At 48.8% G+C, this 23,362-nt stretch overlaps 1 protein-coding gene across 1 annotated transcript in view; it reads right to left on the reverse strand.

Annotated features, from left to right (window-relative positions):
* TECPR1 (tectonin beta-propeller repeat containing 1) overlaps positions 1-23,362 on the reverse strand; it is a 52,611-nt gene that overhangs the window by 24,130 nt on the left and 5,119 nt on the right. The window contains exons 2-11 of the mRNA XM_075899519.1: positions 21,472-21,704; positions 17,586-17,768; positions 17,005-17,127; positions 15,627-15,752; positions 10,032-10,206; positions 9,846-9,946; positions 5,033-5,134; positions 4,479-4,624; positions 2,558-3,087; positions 1,493-1,638 (exon numbers count right to left, since the gene is read on the reverse strand). Of these exons, the coding sequence (XP_075755634.1) occupies positions 1,493-1,638; positions 2,558-3,087; positions 4,479-4,624; positions 5,033-5,134; positions 9,846-9,946; positions 10,032-10,206; positions 15,627-15,752; positions 17,005-17,127; positions 17,586-17,768; positions 21,472-21,702 (1,863 nt within the window). The 5' untranslated portion in view covers positions 21,703-21,704. The remainder of the gene's footprint in view (positions 1-1,492; positions 1,639-2,557; positions 3,088-4,478; positions 4,625-5,032; positions 5,135-9,845; positions 9,947-10,031; positions 10,207-15,626; positions 15,753-17,004; positions 17,128-17,585; positions 17,769-21,471; positions 21,705-23,362) is intronic.

Below are 23,362 nucleotides of genomic sequence, written 5' to 3' on the forward strand. Positions count from 1 at the left end.
CATTCCCAGCTTCTGGCAAACAGAGGCGGGGGCATAATCATGCCTAACAGCCACTGATGGATCTATCCTCCATTAATATATCTAGTTCTTTTTTGAGCCCTCTTCTTCCTATACCACACCAAGGTGTTTTGATACAAGCAGAAGATAATGTGATCGGATAAAGGCTAACAAAACTCTATAGCATGGAGGTGAGATGCCCCATTCAGAGTCACATAAGAATGGCCATACAGGGTCAGACCAAAGGTCCATGTAGCCCAGTATCCTGTCTTCCAACGGTGTCCAATGCCAGTTGCCCCAGAGGGAATGAACAGAACAGGTAATTGTGAAGTGATCCTTTTCCTGTCATCCATTTCCAGCCTCTGACAAACAGAGACTAGGGTCACCACCCATACCCATCCTGGCTAATAGCCATTGATGGACCTAACCTCCATGAATGTATCTAGTTCTTTTTTGAACCCTGTTAAAGTCCTGGTCTTCACAACATCCTCTGGCAAGGTGCACTGTGTGAAGAAAAAACTTCCTTTGCTTGTTTAAAACCTGCACTTATTAATTTCATTTGGTGACCCCTAGTTCTTATATTATGGGAACAAATAAATAACTTTTCCTTATTCACTTTTTCCTCACCACTCATGATTTTATAGTCCTCTATCATATCCTCCCCCCCCCCGTCTTCTCTCTTCTAAGCTGAAAAGTCCCAGTCTTTTTAGTCTCTCTTCAAATGGCACCCGTTCCAAAACCCTAGCCATTTTTGTTGCCCTTTTCTGAACCTTTTACAATTCCAATATATCTTTTTTGAGATGAGGTGATCACATTTATATGCAGTATTCTAGATGTGGGAGTGTCATGGATTTATACAGAGGCAATAAGATATTCTCTGTCTTATTCTCTATCACTTTTTAAATTATTCCTAACATCCTCTTTGCTTTTTTGGCTGCTGCTGCACATCTGAGTGGGTGTTTTCAGATGTCACCACCTTGGAGAGTTTAAAAATCACAGATATTCTCTGACTAGGGGAAATGCAGCAGACTATTTCTAACTGAGGTTCAGAATTCAAGTGCTTTTAGCAAAATCACATATTAAAATTAATTAAAATGACAGACACCCAACTGTTCTGTATTAAAATCAATAAAAAAGTGATACTAGATAACTCAAGTCTCTTAGCAAGGGCAGGGTCAAAATCCCAGGCCAGTCACTGCTCTGCTCATTACAGCCAGAGCAAGCGGTCCACAGCTCCAGAGCAAGCTGCCCGCTCCTGCCAACTCCAGCCCTGGGAAAAAACTGGAGGCAGCTGCCAAGCGGAAGGACCAATTCCACAACTCCAGGTTCTAGAGGTTGACTCCTGATCCATGACACCACCTGGAGGACCCACTCTCGCCTCAGACTTCTCCAGTCTTCCAGTGTATTCTCAAATGTTCTCTGTGACTGGCACCTTCTCTTTTATAATACTATAGATTAGAGTTAAAGGGAAGAAAACAGAAGAACTTTCACCTACCTGCTCAATAGCCTGCTCATAGTGTCTAAAGTTCTCCAGTTCCCGCTTGGTCCTTTCACTGAGCTGCTGAAAAATCTGCTTTCGCCATGCTGCCGTCTGCGCTGGACTGATAGACAGGGAAAGGGACTGCACAGAGCATAACAGACCTAATGCAGAACCATCAAGAGAAAGGGAACTTCAAAAACACAACTCAGTGACGTATTAGACGCTCAAGACACAAACGTGTCACTTAAAAAAAACATTGGGTCAAACACCTATCAGAGACACACTAGCTTCAGTGGCATTACCACAGGGCCAGTGAAAATACTGCAAATGGTAAAAGACTTATCATAAGCTCCTCTGTATATCCCTCTCGTAAAGCAGCACCTGCATAGTCCTACGAGATGGACCATATCTCTACGGCTTCTGCCACTGAGCTTAGCAGCTAGACAAGGCTCTGTAATGGGGTGCTCACTCTTTTGACAACCAGCTTATTTGGAAATCTGATCATATTCCACTTCCTCCCTGCTGCACCCCATCCTGCAGCCCAGGGTGGGCTCCCCTTGAGAAAACCACCTTCCAATTCCTCTTGCCATTAGAAAGGCTTAGGACAGCGCGTCCCCTATCCTTGGGCCACAAGGACGATGGTACCAGCAGAGCATTGTGTTATTTTTCTCTAGCCAGGCTCCCTCCACAACTTGCTTCACACCAGCAGCCCTTTTATCCCAAGCTCCAGTTTCAATGCAAGGGAGAGTGAAACAGGTGTGTGGAGTTCTGACAAACTCGATTATTCTGTAACGTCTGCCACACATGCAGAAGAAAAAAAGTCACCGTGTTTGTATCAAGTCTTGCATCCCAAAGTGCTTTACAGCTTGATACACACCCCCAGGAAATACCCTCCCTTCTGAGGGGAAAGGTAGCAGCTAACTGGCACATAAATACTACACAAGAGTGGGAGGAGGGGGGAGTATTTTGAGTCAAGGACACTCCTTTTTAAAAAAGCACAGTATCTTAGTATGTCTATTATGGCAGCACCATTAGGCCCGAAGTGGGGATGAGGGCCCAGCTATGCTGAGCTGACAGTACCTGACTGAAGAGTGAACCATTTCAATGAGCTGTGTGAATCCACTAGGCAGCCTCCCCCAGACACCCAGGCCCACAACGGGTGCTCATCTGCTCCATAATGTTCTTCGTCTCCAACTGAGAACATGCCTAGGGAAGATTGGATGGGCGTCTCCGGGAAGGGGCTGGTGGAGAACGGAGGCTTTTTATGGGCCTCCTTTAAGTCAATGTTCGTCCAGTGCAGCTCTGCAGGATGGGGATCCTGGTCAGCAGGCGACTCGGATTTTTCGGCACCAGCCTTCTCCCCGCTGCCTGAAGCTGGGCTGGCTTCTTCAGGAGCAGAGTCCTGAGGAGCCACAGCCACGTTTGCACTCGCTTCTGCTGGCTGGCTTCCCACGTTGTTACCATTGACGCTAGCTGGCGCGCCCAACAAGGGCATGTCGGCGAGATCTGGGTGTACCTGCAGGCTCTCAGTATCAGAGGAAGTGTCCGTGTCGCTCTGAGCGATCAAATTCATTTGCTCCCTAACGTCATCACTGAAGAAACAGCCAGCGCTTGAGGACAAACAGACAAATAACCCATCAGCCATCGTTCCCAGAATTTTCAGCTGGCACAGCACCATAGAAAAGACCAAAGACAGACAGACAGAAATGGCTACACAGTTTCCTGCTAATACACAAAGGCTGTGTCTAGACTGGCAAGTTTTTCCGCAAAATCAAATGATTTTGTGGAAAAACTTGCCAGCTGTCTACACTGGCCGCTTGAATTTCTGGAAAAGCACTGAAGATCTCATGTAAGATCGTCAGTGATTTTCTGGAAAAACTATGCTGCTCCCGTTTGGGCAAAAGTCTTTTTCCGAAAGACTTTTGCCCAAAAGGGCCAGTGTAAACAGCACAGTAGTGAAAATGGCAATCGGGGCTTTTTTGCAGAAAACCGCGTCTAGATTGGCCACAGAGGCTTTTCCACAAAAAGTGCTTTTGCGGAAAAGCATCCTGCCAATCTACACGTGCTTTTCCGAAAATGCTTTTAACGGAAAACTTTTCCGTTAAAAGAATTTTCGGAAATTCATGCCAGTCTAGCCGTAGCACTATTGTGCAGCCAATGATCCTGGTTGTTTTAAAAGGATTTCCCTTTTAAACATGTAAAGCCACGTTTCGAGCTCTCTTCCTTTTCAGTTAAACCTTGACCATAAATGGTTCTTCCTCATTTTTTCAGGAAGAACGGCTCTTGTGCAAGAGGGGGCTTTTGCGCAAAAAGGAGCCATCTACACAGCTCCTTTTTTTGCGCAAAAGCGGCTGCTCATTAATTATGCAAATGAAGTGCATTGCTCTTCCATGCCACACTTCATTTGCATAACTACAGTTTAGCCATAGCCTCAGAGATGGATTTTGTTTGGCAACAAGACATTCTGATTCCTAGGGCTTAGCACATGGTTCTACTGTGTTCCTAGCATGCTCTGTGTGGCCGATAGGCCAACTCTCATCAGGGAGCCATTTGTTTATCCTCTCTGAGAAAGTGGCAAGATGCCACACGAGTGACACCCAAGAGGAAGATAATTGTTAAGCGGAGAAAACACCTCCAGGATATCTGGCAGGTAACTTTTCATCCTATGATAGCCTGGATCCTGAAATCTGATGGCAAATCCCAGCTCAATCCTGGAAATCTGCTCTGAGTTCTCAAGTCGGAACACTGCCTCCCTCCCCAGAGAACAAAAGTTTGCTGCTCACTGCATTTTTATTGGGGTTGGGGGAGCGAAGGGGGGGAGAGAGGGGAAAAAGAGACAAATAGACTTCAGCACCTGGCGAGAAGCAGAAGTCATATGGGATTTGTTCAAGGTCACAGTGAGGGGCCCTGAACAAACTGGACCGACTGTGTTCGCAGAAAGACTCCTCCCATGCCCTGGCAGCAGCAAAATCTGATGTTGCGGAGGGCTTTTGGACGCTACCTGAGCAGACTGGTCGAGCTGCCGGTCTGAGACCTATCGCTGTCTCTGGCAGAGACAATCGCCTTCCAGGTCTTCCCGCTGAGCTCACTTGGTGTCACGCCTTGCCGGAAATAAACAGCTCGATCCTCGGAGCCAATTCCCCAGACCTAGGGGAAAAAGGGGCCTTGAGGGGAATGTCTGTGTGTCCTAAAGGGGTGAACGGCACGGAACGCAGCTACAACAGGGGAGCAAGAAAGGGGTCAGGTCCTGAGCCGGAGGTTTTCGGGGTTCATCTCGAGTGCTGGTATTTTAGGTGTGGTGCATTGTTCCTGTTGATTGGTGGGGGAGGGGTACTGGCACTCAGGCGTCAGATGCGAGGCAGGTTCACTGAATGCTCTCGCACTACAACATCCAGTACCTCATGGCTTCTGGCAGTGTAGGCAACTGGGCCCTGGTTGGGCTGACCATCCTGGTGCCCTCCCAAGTGTATTCTGACTGCAAAGCTGTGCAGTGATCACAGGGAAGGAGTCTACACATGCTCACGTATTCACACAATCGGCATCCTGCTGCCTTACCTGGTCATTTAAGCCTACGTTTACCATCATCATTTCTCCAACCATTTCGATCCAGCTGGTGCCACACGGATTGTGCGAGTTCACACCTCTTCGGAACCACACCTGTCAAGTGAAAATCCACGTCCTCAAGTACTGTGCTGGCAGGGCAAGAGCAAAGGCTGGCAGTCAGGGCTCTTGAAGCTCAGGCTCAGTTCTGCCATAGACTGGCCACATGGCCTTGGATAACCAATCATCAGTGTCTTTGGTCTGAGGCATCCAAAGCATCTGCAAGCCTCAATTAAGCCTCAAAACAATCCCAGGAAACAGGTAGCCTGTGTCATGCTCATTTTGTGCCTAGGGAAACTGAGGCACCGAGCCATTAAGAGACTTGCCTGTGGTCATACAGCAAGTCAGTGGCACAGTTGGGAATAGAACTCCAAATGCCTGACTCCCCAAGCTGCACTTTCACTCCCCTTGTGACAGCACAGCATACACTGGCATGCACCTCAGTTATTCAGAGTAGCTTTGACAATCCTAGCCTAAAAAGAGGCCTAAGAGACTTATGTACCTAAAATCCCATCGGTGATTGGTTTCCTAACCCCCCTTAGCTTCCTTCAAAATCCCAGCAACTGTTGTTACTGGCTAACTCTTTCAAAAGCTACTAACACACAGTGTTAACTTTAATATTAAAGAGCTGGTCAAGGAATGAGAGCGCAAAGGTCAGATTCTCATTTGCACTCTGGCCCTGTCACTTCATTCTGGCAGTGCAAGCAGGTCTCACATGGGGTAGAAATGTAACCTACATCCACTTTAAGGTCTCTAAGGCTATGTCTACATTGCAGCGCTACTTCGAGATACAGAGACATCCTGAAATAGCTATTTTGAATCTTTTGAGCGTGCATGTTATTTCAAAATATAACGGGCTCGCTATTCCGACGTCCCTGTTCCACGAGGAGTAAGGGACGTTTCGGAGTAGCAATTTATTTTGAAATAAGTGCTGTGTACATAGCGCCAAATTTCAAAATAAGTTATTTTGAAATAACATTGAAATAAGATACGTAATTTGCATAGCTCAAATTGAGTCTCTTATTTCGACCTACCGTGCAGGGTAGACACACCCTAACAGGGCCTGGATGGTGTAAATGGGTCTGAATGTAAATGTAGCAGTTCTATAATCTCTGTAAGGAGAACTCCTCTGAGAAGTTAGAGATAGAACAGCCAACAAGGGTGAACCAGCCAGCTCCCCATTCCCTCCCCCTGAGACTAAACATTTTTCTGGCACATAGGGAAATTCCCTCTTTTACATCTCAACTGTAGGATGGCTTTTATCACACCCTGGCTCCTAGTTAGCATGTCTGCCTCTGAGTCTCCTCCCCAAGCTTTTCAAGGACTTTAGATATATTATACAGGTTGGACCTCCCTGAGTGGTCCTGGACAAGGGAATTTTCTGGACCAGAGAAGGTCTGGCAGGTGGGAGGGGGAGATGACATCAGCGTCTCTGCTGGCCCCTCCCCAGTTACCTAGCACTACTACTGTTGCCCTGTGGGCGCTTGCAACCCCAGCCGCCCTGCCTGCACTCATGGCCTTACCACCTGTGGGTTCTGCAGCCCTTTTTGGCCACACTGGCTGTCGGCTCAGGGGCCCTCCCGCCCAGAAGGTTCCAGCACCCCCATCGGCTTCTCAACCTGGCAGACTGCAAGGTCTGGTGTCCTTTGGGCTCCGCTGCCCCACTGGCCCCACCAAACTGGCTCTACTCCCAGCCACCAGGATGGATGTTGCTGGACCAGAGAGTCCTGGACCACAGAGGATCGACTTGTATTAAGTCCAGTTGGAATAGAATGTTTACTTTCAAAGCTGACTTGTTAAATTAGTGGTTGGATTTTTAAAGAATCAAAACAAGCCATGTATTTAATCTCTTACTTGATCAGAGTGGCTCTCATTCTTTCACCAAACAAACTGCAGAGGATTTTCCAGTTACACTGGTAAGCTATAGCAGTTTAACTATGGCAGTGTAACAGTATGTGATGTCACAAGGTCAGGCCAGAGAGTTGCTACAGAGTGGGGAAAGGGCAGCCCAAAACGGATAAAAGGCTGCTAATTAGAAGTGGAAGGCAGCAGGACAATTGGGAGCAGCTGGCAGGGAGCTGGCCCAGGTAGACTGGGACCAACTGACTCCACTTCAGGCCTACTGGAGGCCTTTAAAAGCCCCCTAGTTAGAAGGGGGGAATGAGAGTGAGAGGACAGAGAGGCAGAGGACAGGACATTGGACTGAGAGAAATACAACAAGGCTGCGTCTAGACTGGCAAATTTTTCCGCTTAAAACTTGCCAGCTGTCTACATTGGCCGCTTGAATTTGCGCAAGAACACTGATGATCTCATGTAAGATTGTCAGTGTTCTTGCGCAAATACTATAATGCTCCCGCTCGGGAAAAAGCCCTCTTGCAAAAATACTTTTGCGCAAGAGGGCCAGTGTAGACAGGTAAAAACTGTTTTGCACAAAAAAGCCCCGATGGCTAAAATGGTGATCAGGGCTTTCTTGCGCAAAACCGCGTCTAGATTGGCACGGACGCTTTTCCACAAAAAGTGCTTTTGCGCAAAAGCATCCGTGCCAATCTAGATGCTCTTTTCCCCAAATGCTTTTAACGGAAAAACTTTTCCGTTAAAAGCATTTGTGGAAAATCATGCCAGTCTAGACGCAGTCCAAGAGTTAGAAACAAAGCACTAGCAGTTACAGCGCTAGAGACAGCACGGAGGAAGTCCCAGGAGGAGTGGCTGGGCTCTCTACCCCAGAAACCAGCTGTAAGCCCCAACCTCTAGCAAAGGGGGAGGGCTGCCGGCCCAAACACTAGCCAGGGAAAGAGGGACCCTTGCCACGGTGGGCACTCTCATTCCAGAATAAGAGCGGCTTCCCTGGTCTTAATTTAAATCACTTCCAAGAGAACATAAACAAACCTGGGAAAAGATACTCATATTGGAATAAGAGCGTCCATACCGGGAGTCACACTGGTATAACTATAGCGCTTTAAATTCATCCCCTATATTATACAAGTATAACGTCCCTGTGTAGATGAGCCTTAAGATGTACATTCTATTGCTAATAAGGGACCTCATGTTTGTTATTTGCCTTCAATAAAGTTATCAAAAAAGCCCTGGAAACTACTGATATTCAGTAAGAACCTGGGATAATTATACTATTAATGCTTGGAATCAGTGAATCTTTTCCAAGTTCAGCAGAGATTTGTTATCAGTCAGCCATGACTATAATGTAGGTCAAGAGGGATTATTGTCATCAGAATAATAGATTACGTGGGCTATTGCACAGAGACAAGAAAATTGTAAACTCATGGAGCAAACACACACACAGAGGCATTGTAGATAAGAAGCCAAGACTGACCAGATATTTAGGTTTTGTTTTGTTATTGAGTATAAAGCAGGGACTGAAGATTACTTTGGTCCCATAGTTAGGATTTGCTGTATCCTGTCCTGCATCAGAAAGCACTACTAGATTGAGGGACTGGTGACCTTTATAGGGTCAACTATTTTGCTAATAACCAGGTTTAGTAATACACAGTAGACTTTATCACCCAGGGCTAGAAACCAAAATGCTTTAGTTATTCTGACTACCGAACTTGCCTATTTCACCATGTGCTGGGGCTATAAACTGTTTGGCTACGTCTACACCGGCGGTTTCTTGCACAAGAACAGCTGTTCTTGCGCAAAAACTTGCCGGGTGTCTACACTGCTCGTGCGTTCTTGCGCAAGTAAATTTACAGTCTGGCATCAGAAAACAGGGCTTTTGCCAGAAGAGTTATTCCTCTCCCCACGAGAAATAAGCCCCTTGCGCAAGAGGGCAGTGTAGACAGGCAATATGAATTTCTTGTGCAAGAAACCTCTATGGCTAAAATGGCCATCAGAGCTTTCTTGTGCAAGAAAGCATCCACGCTGCCATAGATGCTCTTGCGCAAAAGCACATGCCAGTGTAGATGCGCTCTTGTGGAAGACTTTTTGCGCAAGAACTCTTCCACAAAACAGTTCTTGCGCAAGAAGCTGCCAGCGTAGACATAGCCTAGGGCAAAAAGGCATTTGGGTTTTGGGGCTGGTACATTTTTCTGAGTTTTGATGCCCTGATCAGGGCTACAGATGATCAAAATGCCTGTGTGAAATAAGCAATTTTCACTCTTTCCACAGGGTGCAAACCCATCGTGGCCGGACATCTCTCACTCTAGGCCTGTCTGCATTCTTCACTGCAAATCCAGTGAAACTACCTCTGACACTTTGCTGTTGCTTGACTTGAGGTTGGCCCATTGTAGCGTTATTCCAAACTATGACAGCAGCGTCTATTGAGTGGGAACTCCTGTCTGTACTTGGAGAGTGGCTGAGCAGCCTTCTCACACACACCTGTGTCTCTCAGGCTTGGTCTACACCAGGCCAGGAAGGGCGGCTTAAGGTATGCAACGCCAGCTACATAAAATACATAGCTGGAGTTGACTTCCCTTAAGCTGAGTCTTGGCAGCGTCCACACAGCGTACAGGCATCAGCAGGAGCTGCCCTCAGTATTCGATTTATGGGTCTGTACTAGACCCACTACATCAAATGCCAGAAGATCAACCTCTGGAGCGTTGATCTGCCAGTAAGTATAGATGGGCTCCCAGTGCTCCTGCCATTCAGAGCCACAAAACACCCCTGCAGTGGAGGGGAGGGGAACTGGAATTCATCCAGCAAAGGGAGTGAGAGCTTCCAAACCAATGACATGTCATACACTTGTCCACAAGATCATCATCCTGTAAACATACAGAAGAGAAGAGAACCAGAAATGTAGCTCAAGGCCTCTTACTTTTCTGTCTTTAGTAACTGCCCACACCACATTTACGCCAACAGAGACATGCAGGATCCCATTTTCAGAGCTTGGGGGTTCCACAAGTGTCCAAGAAACTCCTGCCAAATAAACAAAACAAGGAGTCATTGTTCCTTAGACTCTGAGATCAAAGCGACCTCCCTGCATGACATGACAGGGGTTTACCTTGAGGGTTATTTCTATCAATCCCTTCTCTCACAATAGCTTGCCCCTCCCAAAGAGTTGCCCACAGGAGGTCATATGGTCCACAGCTGATCTGTACTGCTTCTCCGGGGGTAGCTATAAAGGACCATGAGGAGCCTTCTGGATTGTGGTGGCACACGTCTTCTCTATACCATACCTAGGACAGACACACAAGCCTTAGAAACATGCCATCCTAATATAAACCATCAGGACTTTTTGGGCAAACCCCTGGCTGGCCTAATGGAAAGGAGAGAGTCATTCTTCTCCAGCCAAAGCTCCTTTCATAGAATTTGCACTCTCACCTTTAAGTGGCATTAGTTGAGTAGATTATACAGCTGCAAACCATTTCCATGTGTAGCAAGGGAGGCGGCTTTTCTATAGACTAGCTTTTATGATGCATGACAATTTGGCCTGGGCCCATGATCTCTTGCTATGTGATCTGTGTCTATTTCAACATTCAGTACCATTACATTTGATTCAAGCCATGTTAAGGGGGGAGGGATAGCTCAATGGTTTGCGTGCTGGCCTGCTTAAACCCAGGGTTGTGAGTTCAATCCTTGAGGAGGTCATTTGGGGCAAAAATTTGTCAGGGATGGTGCTTGGTCCTGCTGTGAAAGCAGGGGACTGGACTTAATGACCTTTCAAGGTCCCTTCCAGTTCTAGGAGGTAATCTCCTTGAATTTAAATAAACTAAGAAAGAACCACTGAACCGCACGCTAAGAATCCTTCTTCTTCAGGAAAATATACAGCATTTACATGACTACACCACACTCAGTCACTACTACTGATAAAAGTCACGACCTGACAATGAGCTATACATGCTGATAGACACCATCTGTCTAAGGGCCAATACCTCACCTCTTGTGCGGGTGCCCAATTCAGCATTCAGACATAGCAGAGAGGACATGCCACTTTCAGGGTTTTGTACTTGCCAGTGCTGTTCTCTCAGATAAGCATAACCTGCAGAAATGCCTATCAGCTAGTTGACTCCTCAACTTCTCCTTCACATCCCTGGTTGATACGCTCTCCTCCTTGTGGAGGCAGTGGGCACTACAGCCCCACAACAGTTTGCTTTGGCAGAACTTCCATTGGTGAGGTACCCAAAGCACTGTACAATGTTAATTAAAGAACCCTGTAAGGCAGGGAGCTATCATTCACCCATGGAGAAACTGAGGCATGGGAGGCTTGGGGGTTTTAAACAACTTGCCCAACACTACGCAGCCAGTCAGTGGTAAAATGCAAATAGACCTTAGGAATGAACATTGGTTGTAGCCACTAGACTATACTCTCTCTCTCTCTCAAAACACAGTTAATTCTAGACTTGTTAGACACAAGTCAGAGACTGTCCATGGCTAGAAGGAAGGCAGCCCAGACATGAAGGATGGAGTCCTTACAGAATGGGGAAGGAAAAGACAGACTTCACCATGGGCCTAAGAAAAGGATGGGAGAGGCATATTTTTGTGGCACTGAATATTATACAGGCAGTCTCCGAGTTACGCGGATCCGACTTATGTCGGATCCGCAGTTACGAATGGGGCCCTCCCTCTCCCTGGTCTCCAGCAGACCAGGGAGAGGAAGCAAAGCGGCGGAACATGCGGGCAGCGGACAGCCCAGACGTGTCTGGGCTGTCCGCTGCCCGCGTGTTCCGCCGCTTTGCTCCCCGTCCCCCTGGTCTCCAGACCAGGGGGACGGGGAGCAAAGCAGAGCAAAGCCATGGAGCCCGAGGGCAGCAGGACAGCCACGGCGCGTCTGGGCTGTCCCGCTGCCCCCGTGCTCCGTGGCTTTGCTCCGGACGCCTGTGGTACAGCAGCTGGGGTGCTGCCGGTTGGTCCCGTAGCGCCGCTCTGGGCGCTACTGGACCAACCCAGCAGCACCCCAGCTGCTCTGCACCAGGCGTCCTGATTCAGCCACTGCTGGTCAGTTTCAGCAGCGGCTGAATCAGGACGCCTGGGGCAGAGCAGCTTGGGTGCTGCTGGGTTGGTCCAGTAGCGCTGAGGAGCGGCGGCGCTACTGGACCAACCCAGCAGCACCCCCAGCTGCTCTGCCCCAGGCGTCCCCAAGTCAGCCGCTGCTGAAACTGACCAGTGGCTGACTACAGGAAGCCCCTGCCCCGGGCTTCCTGGAATCAGCCGCTGATCAGTTTCAGCAGCAGCTGACTTGGGGATGCCTGGGGTTCTTAAGTTGAATCTGTATGTAAGTCAGAACTGGCGTCCAGATTCAGCCGCTGTTGAAACTGATCAGTCAGCAGCGGCTGAATCTGGACGCCAGTTCCGACTTACATACAGATTCAACTTAAGAACAAACCTACAGTCCCTATCTTGTACGTAACCCGGGGACTGCCTGTAATGTAAAACCTCACAAGGGCTGGATTCCAAAGTTACCGCCAGCTCAGGAGGGTTCACTGTTTCCAACAAGCTGAATTCTTCCCTTTCCCTGTTCATTGCAAGCAAGGTCAAGAACGTAAGAATGGCTGCACTGCTTCAGACCAAAGGTCCGTCTAGCCCAGGGGTTTTCAAACTGGTTTTCTCATGACCCGTTGAAGAAAATTGTTGATGCCCATGACCCACCATAATTTGACTAGAGTGGAGTGGAGCTGAGGATGAGGACTCTGAGCTGTAGGAAGGGGCTCCAGCTTTGGGGGGGTGTCAGGGCTGGGGTAAGGGGGACTTTCCTTGAGCAGCTCCTGGCCAGCGGTGCAACGGGGGTGTTGAGGCAGCTTCCTGCCTCTCCCAACACTGCAGAACATGCTGTGCCCCAGAAGCAGCCAGCAGCAGGTTCCCAGCCAGAGGGAGTGTGGATCTAGTGCTCAGGGCAGGGATAGTACACTCCCCTCCCTCCACCTAGGAGCCAGGCCTATTGCCGGCTGCTTCTGGGGCGCAGCATGGTCTGCAGTGCCAGGACAGGCTGCCTTAGCACCCCCACTGGTCATCTGATCACCCAACAGCAGTGAGATCCAGTGCCTGACATTCCATGACCCAGTATTGGGTTGCGACCCTTGGTTTGAAAATCACTGATCTAGCCTAGTATCCTGTTTTCTGAGACTGGTCAATGCTGAATGCCCCAGAGGGAATGAACAGAACAGGCAACCATCAAGTGATCCATTCCCTGCCTCTCGTTCCCAGCTTCTGGCAAACAAGAGGCTAGGGAGGCCATCCCTGCCCGTACTGGCTAATAGCCATTGATGGACCTATTCTCCATCAACTCATCTAGTTCTTTTTTGAACCCTGTTATAGTCTTGGCCTTCATGACATCTTCTGGCGAGGAGTTCCACAGGCTAACTGTGCGCTGTGTGAAAAAACAACAACTTCCTTTTGTCCATTTTAAATCTGCTGCCTGTTCATTTCATTTGGGCTGTGTCCAGACTCCATGCCTCCGTTGACGGAGGCATGTAGATTAGCCAGCTCGGAAGAGGGAAATGAAGCCGCGATTAAAATAATCGCGGCTTCATTTAAATTTAAATGGCTGCCCCGATCTGCCGATCAGCTGTTTGTCGGCAGATCGGGAGAGTCTGGACGCGATGCCCCGACAAAGAAGCCTTTCTTCATCGACACAGGTAAGCCTCGTGAAACCAGGTTTACCTGTGTCGATGAAGAAAGGCTTCTTTGTCGGGGCATCGCGTCCAGACTCTCCCGATCTGCCGACAAACAGCTGATCGGCAGATCGGGGCAGCCATTTAAATTTAAATGAAGCCGCGATTATTTTAATCGCGGCTTCATTTCCCTCTTCCGAGCTGGCTAATCTACATGCCTCCGTCGACGGAGGCATGGAGTCTGGACACAGCCCTGGTGACCCCAATTCTTGAGTCATGAAAAGTGGAGCAAAATGGGATCCTCTGTATGGGTTCATTTTTCCCACACTGAAGAAACACACACCTATGACAGAGCACTTCTCAACTCTCCCTCTCTATTTTGATATTAATCTGCATTAATCAACAGCCTACTGCAGCATTTTATTTCCACGCCCCCTGTCAGACATGTCAAACAGCAAAGACAGCCAGCATAAGAAGGCCATGCTTTAGCTTGCAGAACATCTGTCTGGGTTTAAACACTGGGACTCACAGCTACTTAGCCAGTTGTGACCTGGCCTTCAAATAACCTCCGTCCATGCAAACTCACCATCAGAAAAAAGCTCCTCACAGATCAGGACCCACCAGCTCAAAGTGCTTCCAGCCCCTGCCACAACGACAGATGCAACACCTGCAGACTTAACTCCACTGCTATGGGGATAAATACTACCCCTGCCACACACCTGTCAAGATGGAGGGTTCTACATATGTCTTTCATATGTGGCGTACCTCATCCAACACACTAACGGCCTCAACGACGACGAAGTGGGCAAAACCAAACAATCAGAATACTCTTAAATGATCTCACCCAGAAAAACGATAAAAGAAAAAAAAAAGCCCCATCAAGGGTGTATACTTTTTGCAAAATGATCACGTCATATCTGCCCTCTCAGTCCTCCATCCTCAATGGAAACCTGCACAACACCTTCAAAAGACAAGCTAGGGAGCTCAATTTCATAACTTTGCTAGACAATAAAAACCATGGGTTCGGGGGATGTCTACACTGCCCATGTTACAGCGCTGTGGCAGCAACGCTGTGACTTGGGAAAGGTAGTTACTGGGGACAGCTCTCCCAGTGATAAAACAACCCCCACCCCGAAAGAGCAGTGGTAGCTCTATTGCGGGGAGTGTGACTTCCTGCAATAAAGCACTGTCTATATTGGTGCTTTTCTGGGCTACAAACTTTGTATCACTCAGGAGGGTGTTTTTTCACACCCCTGAACAACTAAAGCTTCAGCACTGAAAGTGACAGTAGAGACAGCCTTAATAAAGGCACTGGATTTATGCCCTAGTACAACAATCTGTAACCACTAACATCCTCTTTTTGTCTGATGACAGAGATTTTAATGGGTTCCTTCATCTTAGAATGGGTCTCTTAGAACGACTTCTGCTAAACTTTCTGTTCCAATTTGTATTTAGTTGTGACACTCAAAGTCCCAGCCTTGAAGAGGAGCCCTGGGAAGCAGGAAAGTTTGTCTCTCTCACCAACAGAAGGTAGCCCAATAAAAGATATTACCTCATCCACCTTGTCTCTCTAATACAGTGGTCCCCAACATGGTGCCCGTGGGCGCCATGGCGCCCACGGGGGCATTTGTGTGCACCCGCCAAGTGCTCGGGGCTGGCCTGGCCCTGGGCACGTGGTGCATGCATGGTGCTGGAGCCAGCCCTGGGCGCATGGCGCATGGTGAGTGCCGGCCCCGGGAGCACCTCGGATTGGCCGCTTGCGCTCTGGGCGCGTGGCGCTTGGAGGGAGCTCTGGCCCCGGGCGCGCGGCGCTTGGGGGGAGGCGCCGGCCCTGGGCACGCAGCGCTTGGGGGGGGGGCGTCGGCCCCGGGCACGCAAGTGTCCCCGCCCTCTGGTGCCCGGCGGGCGAACGGCCATGCCCCCTGGCGCCCGGCAACCTCCAGTGGTCGGGGACCACTGCTCTAATACCTTGGGACCAACATGGCTACAAAACCACTGCAGATAAGGCACAGGCACAGCCATGCACACACACAGAGAGAGAGTTATACCCTTCCTTGTAAGGACACCGCCCAGACGGATAGCCGGCCAACAGGCTCGTCTGTGATTTCCCATCCTCCAATGGAGATATCATTGAAAGGATCTGGCAACTGTTTGGGATCATCATGGGATGTTATCTGAAGTAAAGAGAATGAGAAAAATATTGAGAGCAGAAGAAGGGGGAGACCTGACCCCATAAACACCTGCTTGCTATTGGATGCGGTATCATAAGTCAGGGGCTTAGCTCATTTTCTAGCACAGTGTTTCTCAAGCTTTTTTTTTTATAAGGTACCCCTTTTTTTAAAAAAAATTATAAGTATCCCCACAACCTACAATTTTCAGACACAGAAATGCTTTTCTACCATTGCAACACATTTGTTTAAACAACTTAACTGTACCCAGGCAGGTGATGAAACTTTTGGGTGTAAAAAGTACAAACATAATAAAGTGCTGTAAAACTTAAAACAAAAATTCAGTTTTCTCAAATTTTAGTTGTGTTGACATACCCCCCAGACTTCTCTCAAGTACCCCTAAGGGTACATGTACCACTGGTTGAGAAACACTGGTCTAGCAGACAAATCATTGTATCATAAAGCCACCATCCTGATACCAAATGGTTAGGCATGGAAGATGGACTCCTTCTCTCATGAATGGCTGCTCCTTCAGACAGGTGGGGCCACATCTGTAGAGTAGCACAGAAGAAGCCTGCACACTCACTTCTTCCGCTATACCTGTACTATTGCTTTACATTAAGACTTTTGCTCCCGGACTTATCAATCCAGCATCTTGCACAATCATTACAGTCACTAAAATAAATCATCTGTGTTTTTGCACGTGCTCTCATTAGTGCATGTAAACAGCTCTGACATGTGCTAGTCGGGCAGCCAGCTAGTGAACTGACACCAAACGGCGGCCGCATGTTGGGAAAAATTCCATTGAAAAATTTCCATCCCATAGCATTAGCTGCCAGTGGATAAGTGACCAGAATTCCTCTCCCTACCCACGCCTGTGTGTGAGTACACAAGACTGGGGTATCACTTATGTTGATTTGCAGACAAAGATCTGAGGGTTATGCTGACGTCCTTCATGTCAGAAAAGAAAAAAAAAATCAAAGCTATAGTGGAATATTCAAAGGCACCCAAACTAAATCCCACTGAATTTCAATGGGGTTTGGGCACCTCATTTTCTTCTACTTCTTTGAAAAATTCCAGTCTTGAGTTTGTAACACTGGAGAGATACTAGATCAGCAGCTTCAGAGTCCAAGGTCCTGTCTTTGCAGACTACACACAGCCCTATGACGGCAGTGCAAATTCCCCACTCTCATGTCATCCCATCTTTCATATACCACTGGAGCTAATAAATAAAAAATAAATAAACACAGAAAGAGACCTTTGCCCAAGTGTCGCGTGACTTGTATCTCCTGTATCTGATCCACCTCCTACGTCGGACACAGGAATTCCATTTCTTATCTTTCGCGTAGGTAGCCGGGAAGTCAATGGCGTACGTCCAACCCTAAAAACAAAGGGTTCCTTTCATAAAGATTGGGAGCAGATGGTACATTAAATAGTAGTTCAGAACAATTCTGCACAAAGATCACTCCTACAAACATAACACAAATTACTTTGAACAAGCATAGAGGCTTTTATCCTCTAACTCCATAGACATTCATGAACAATGTTTCAACTCCTCTGTGCAATACATACAGGATAAATAAGATATAGAAAAGCATTTTATTTTTGTTATAATAAAGATGTTACAGTAAATAACAGCATCCAAATGCTAGCATTTCAGGGCCTGAGCCGAAGCCTGTTGAAATTAACAAACTCCCATTGGTTTCACAGCCTTGGGAGAAGAATATACTATAGCGATCTGCATTCCCAGCAAGAAGCAGTTCTGGGAAGATGGGAAGTGCCTTTACTTTTACAGAGTGGATTCCCAGAATGGATCCCTTGCCGGTATTGTTCACCTACCCCTTTCTCTGTTGGTTCCCCTCCAATATTTTCATCCACATACCAGTCAGACTCCCACTCCCAGTGTGGTGATGGCAGCGTGAAACTGTCAAGCTGCTGATGTTTTAGCCCGCTCACGTCGCTCCATTGCCAGCGATCACTGGGCATTAATTTCTCACAAAAGCCACCAACTGGATTCCAGCGCTGCCAGAAAGGAGAAAAATTGCACAGCTAACCTTGTCAGCTCACAGATGGGGCCTCGGGCTTTTGCAGTGAGGTATGTGTGTTAGGGATGTGAATGGGTAATTGGTTAACTGGGAAGCATCACCTTTAATGGTTGATGCTTACCAGGTAGTGGTTAACTGTTACCCGGGAGCAGACCCCTAGTCACAGCCTGCCATAGGCAGAGGGCAGCTCCAGTCCTGGGGGACTGCTGGCTCTCAGTCTACACAGGCCAGAGGCAGCAGCAGGGGGAGAGAGTGGGGGAAGGTGTCCTGCTGCTTCCAGGCATGCATGAGGCTGCTGACTCTCAGACTGCATGGGCTAGAAGCCAGCAGCCCAGCACGGAGCCGGAACCAGACGGGCTGCAGAGGTTTCCCTGCCCGCCCACTGTTTATCAGTTAACTGGTTCAACAGACTGACATGGCTACAGCTTCAGCGCATAATGCAAAGGGGGAAATGACTGCAGGCCAATGCACCATGTTCTCTTCATATTACAAGCAGGTGGTGGGCGTCATTCTAATTGATGCCGTTCAATTGCTCACTCTATTACCAAAGATCATGGAATAATAAATACGACACACCATCAAGTTTTCCCATTCACATACTAGAAAGCATTCTTGATCAGGGACTGTTTGCAACATTTCATTTCTAGTGTGCTGGTCCATGTTCAGCCTGCTGTGGTAGTCAATGAGGGTATGTCTACACTACCCCGCTAGTTCGAACTAGCGGGGGTAATGTAGACATCCGCAGTTGCAAATGAAGCCCGGGATTTGAATTTCCCGGGCTTCATTTGCATGAAGCCGGCCGGCGCCATTTTTAAATGCCGGCTAGTTCGGACCCCGTGCCGCGCGGCTACACGCGGCACGGAGTAGCTAGTTCGGATTAGGCTTCTAATCCGAACTAGCTGTACTCCTCGTGGAAGCCTAATCCGAACTAGCTACTCCGTGCCGCGTGTAGCCGCGCGGCACGGGGTTCGAACTAGCCGGTATTTAAAAATGGCGCCGGCCGGCTTCATGCAAATGAAGCCCGGGAAATTCAAATCCCGGGCTTCATTTGCAACTGTGGATGACTACATTACCCCCGCTAGTTCGAACTAGCGGGGTAGTGTAGACATACCCTGAGAGCCACTACACCGGTCCATGGATTTGGGTGTCTTAGTACAATTCCTAATAGAGCAGTGCCTCAAGTATGTCTACACTGCAATTAAAAACACGTGGCTGGACATCTGACTCAGGTTTGGGGGTTTCAGGCTAAGGGGTTAGTTGGCCATGGCGTAGAGGTTTGGGCTTGAGCTCTTGGACCCTCCCAGATGGAAATTCAACTTGTGGTCCACAAGCTAGGGATGTGAATGGTTACCTGCTTAACCGATAAGCAGAACCCTTATTGGGCAATGCTTACCAGTTACGCCAAACCAGCAGCCTGGTTTGGCTGGAGCAATGCCCACGTGTATCAGAGGCAGCAGTATGAGGGGGGCGGGGGAGAAGAGAAGACGGGGGGATGCCAGAGCTTGGTGTCCCCCATGGACAGGGGTTGCTGCCACTCCACGTTACTGCCTCTGATACTGCCACTTGCTGCCAGCCCTGCCCACGGGGAGCATTTTAGTAATTGTGTTTAGTAATTGTGTAATTGCTAAAAATTGTTGCTGCTACACAATTACTAAAATAACCGATATCTAACATCTCTACCACACACAACCCAGTGCTTTAAAAAAAAATAACCTATGCACACTAGGGATGTTAAGAACTAGTTGACTAGTCAACTATCCAATACGCAAATGCTTATTGGAAGAGTCAGTCAACTAGTCAATTTCCTCCCCCCCCCTCCACTGCCTCTATCACAGTGGTCACCAACCACTAAATCGGAATCTAATAGTAGATCTTGGAGCCTGACAGATGATCCTGACTGGTTTGGCCAGGAAGCTATCAAGCGCTGACACTTCAGTTGCCTCTCCACATACTGTCATGTTGCTCCTGCCCTCTGCCTTGGAGCTGCCTCTTGGAAGCCTCCTGCTTACTGTGCTGGGTATGGGAGGGAGAAGAAGGAGGCACTGATGTCTGGGTTGTCCCTCCTCCCCCCAGTCCTGTACCCCATCTCCACACAGAGAGAAGGGGATGGAGGGAGCGTGGCAATGCAAATCTCTGTCACTGTCACGGAGTGTGTGTGCCTCTGTCATTCTCAAACACACACTGTCCTTCACTCTCATCTTCCAATCCAACACATACATGAGGGGTTGTTACTACGTTCACTGCTTGCAAAGTGGGTTATTTTTAGTTTTTGACTGGCCTGTGCATTTCATAACTTTCATTTCTCTCTTAAGCTTAAATTTAATTCTTTGAGTAGTGAGTTCTCAAATGTCTATCCTGTCGTGGCTGGAGTAATTATCCCTGTGGTAATTGTGGTCCTGGAAGTGGCTGGCATGTCCCTGCAGCCTCTGAGAAAGTCAGAGCAGGGGTCTCCACATGTTGTCCTTGCCTGCAGACACCGCTCCTGCAGCTCCCATTAATCAATAACAGAAAACTGTGGCCAGTAAAAGCTGTGGGGTTGGGGCACAGGGAGCCAATGTTGTACATGCCAGCTGCTTTCAGAAGTGGTGCAGGGCCACGACCAGACTCAAGCCCCCCAACCCTGTGCTCCCCAGGCAAATGCGGTAGCCCCTCGTCCACACCAGAACCCATCCCACCTTCAGAGGGTCCCTTGTCCTGTGTTGGCTGTCTGGTCACTCCCAGCACAGATGGAAGGGTGATGGGAGGACTTGAGCTGCCTAGGGGGATATGGGACTCAATCCCATCACCCTCTGCTCCCCAGGTGAATGCCCTATCCCACTCCAGAACTCACCCCACCTCCCTACCTTCACAGGGTCCCTTATGCTGTCCTCCTAACATGGGAGTCAGCTCCATCCCTGAGACAGCCTGTGTTGGCTGCCCAGCTGCTGCCTGGGTGTGTGGAGGGGCATGGGAATGAGCCCACCCACCCTGTGCTCCAGAGGCTGATGCCCTGTCCCTGAGTTCACTGGAGATCCCACTCCACCTCCCTACTTTCAGTGGGTCTATTATCCTGCCTTCCTAATACAGAAGCCAGCTCCATTCCTTGTGTAGCCTGTGTTGCCTGTCCAGCTGCTCCCAGGCTGGGCAGGGACTTGAACCCACCACCCTGGGCTTCTCAGACAAGTGCTCTAACTCTTGGTCCACTCGAGAACCCACCACACCTCCTGAGGATCCCTTATTCTGCTTTCCTAATGTAGGAGCCAGCTCTATCCCTAGGACAGCCTGTGTTGGCTGTCTGGCCACCCCCAGGGTGTGTGTTTGGAGGGGGGGGAAGATTCAAGCTCCTAACCCTGCACTTCCCAGGCAACTGCTGTATCCCCTAGGTCACTCCAGAGCCCAGCCCATCTCCCGCGGGTGCTTTATTAGTCTGTTGGCTGCCCGGCTCCTACTGCCTTTTAAACTGCAGAGCCGCAGCGGGGTTTGGTCCCGACGTGAGCCAGGACTGAGCGGGGCTGCCTTCTCCTATTGAGTAATTGAGTAGCTGATAAAAATTCTATCAACTACTTGATTACTCAAATAACCTAAATGTCACATCCCTACTTACTACCGGGGACAACAGAGTGGTCTGGACAACTCACAATGCCAACGCCACCTGCCAACCCCATGGTACGTTTGCCCGATGTGCTCATGACTTTACATACCTGATTCTCATAGGTTTCTTCCTGGTATCTGATTGGAACATCACTTGAGAACACAAAGGCATATACCTGGTGATCACAAGCTATTCCCCAGCAGCACTGTTTTACAGCAGAGACTCGTTTGAACTCCAGTTGTCTGTCTTTACAGAGCTCCCAGTACTGGCCAGCAGTAGAAAGAGTGTAAACTCTCCCAAAGATATCAACTGCCCACAAGAGAGAATTGGGCACAGCCATAGCTGAAAGGCAAAGAGAGAAGTATTAATGCAGAGGCTAGTTTTGAAGAGATGGGTTCAAACTAGAGGGCTACGTCTAGACTGGCATGATTTTCCGCAAATGCTTTTAATGGAAAAGTTAAAAAAAGCCATTTTCGCGATTGGGGCTTTTTTGCGCAAAACAAATCTGAGCTGTCTACACTGGCCCTTTTGCCTGAATGGGAGCAGCATAGTATTTCCGCAAGAAGCACTGATTTCAGACAGTAGGAAGTCAGTGTTCTTGTGGAAATTCAAGCGGCCAGTGTAGACAGCTGGTAAGTTTTTCCGCAAAAGCAACTGCTTTTGCGGAAAAACTTGCCAGTCGAGACGCAGCCAAGATGTAAAAGGTTAACTGGTTGCCTGGTACACGTTAGGCTTATTGGAATGCTTGCAGGTAACCAATGGACAGTCAACGGCAGCAGGCTGGAGCAGCCCTGACTGAGTCCAACTGGCTGAGTTGGGGTGGCAGGCAGGGACACGCCTGCATCTGGCCAGCGGGACTCCGGCTTCATGAGGGCGGCAGGCGAGGCCCCAGCTGCTCCAACTCAGCCCAGCAGAACCTAGCCCATGATACGCAGGAGTGGGCCGGTGGGATTCTGGCCAATGGTTAACCAGTTAAACGTTATAATTTTAGCTGTTTAACTGGTTAACTATTTAGCTGGTTATTTACATCCCTAGTTCGATCCCCACTCCCAGTCAAACAGACCCAAAAACTGAACTGAACACTTTGGGCCTTTCTCCAATGATACTAAACTTGAGAATAAAGGGTGGTGTTTGCAAAGTAGCCTAGAGGCTCCATCCAAATATCAACAGCTTTCAATGAAAACTAAGTCAATGAGAACCTAACTACCTTAGCCTCTTTTGGAAACCAACTGGACTCTACATTGCAAAACCCTCCACAGCAATTAGCAACACCAGTATCAGGTGAGGAAGAGAAGCCAAAGGATCAAATGGACACATGCAGTGTTCCCTCTAAGCTGAGGTTGGGGGGGAGAGGAAGCACAGCTTCACAGGTGATTAATCAGCCCCGCCCAGTCAGAAGCTCAGGGCTCCATGCATGGAGCTGACTGACTGGGTGGGGCTAATTAATCACCTGTCAAGCTGTGCTTCCTTGCCCCTCTCCCCTCCCCCGCCCAACCTCAGCTTAAAGGGAACACCGGCGGGCACATGAATTGCTCTCTCCCCAGAAGACTAGGCCTAGGCACAAGGACTAAGCAGAAGGTGGAGTTTGTGTTGCCTCTGCTCCCTAGAGGCTCAGAAGATTTCACTCTCCTGAACTGTAAGTCACAGGAACTCCTCATCAATCTCCTCCTGGAACTGGGCATCAATCCAGAAAGAGGGAGCTCCGTGGAGAGAGTCTCTGTAACTATGCTGCTTCCTTTCAGTTCCTACTTGTCTCTGGGCAGAGTTCCTCTGGCGCCCCATGGTGCAGTAGGGGCTGTCCAGGGTTCTCTGTTGGGTGTTCCAGAGTTCCCTCATACAATCGTAGGCCTGGAAGGGACCTCCAGAGTCCAGTCCCCTGCATTCTGAACCTCTGACCCCTCCTCCCACTCCTATTCCTGGCTGATCATTTGTCATTCCGCAGATTCTTGTATTCGGGGCTCTGTGGCACCTCTCAACTGACGAGGCAGGTCTTTTGTCCT

Source organism: Pelodiscus sinensis, chromosome 16 (assembly GCF_049634645.1).
Source record: "Pelodiscus sinensis isolate JC-2024 chromosome 16, ASM4963464v1, whole genome shotgun sequence".
Classification (NCBI taxonomy): Eukaryota; Metazoa; Chordata; order Testudines; family Trionychidae; genus Pelodiscus; species Pelodiscus sinensis.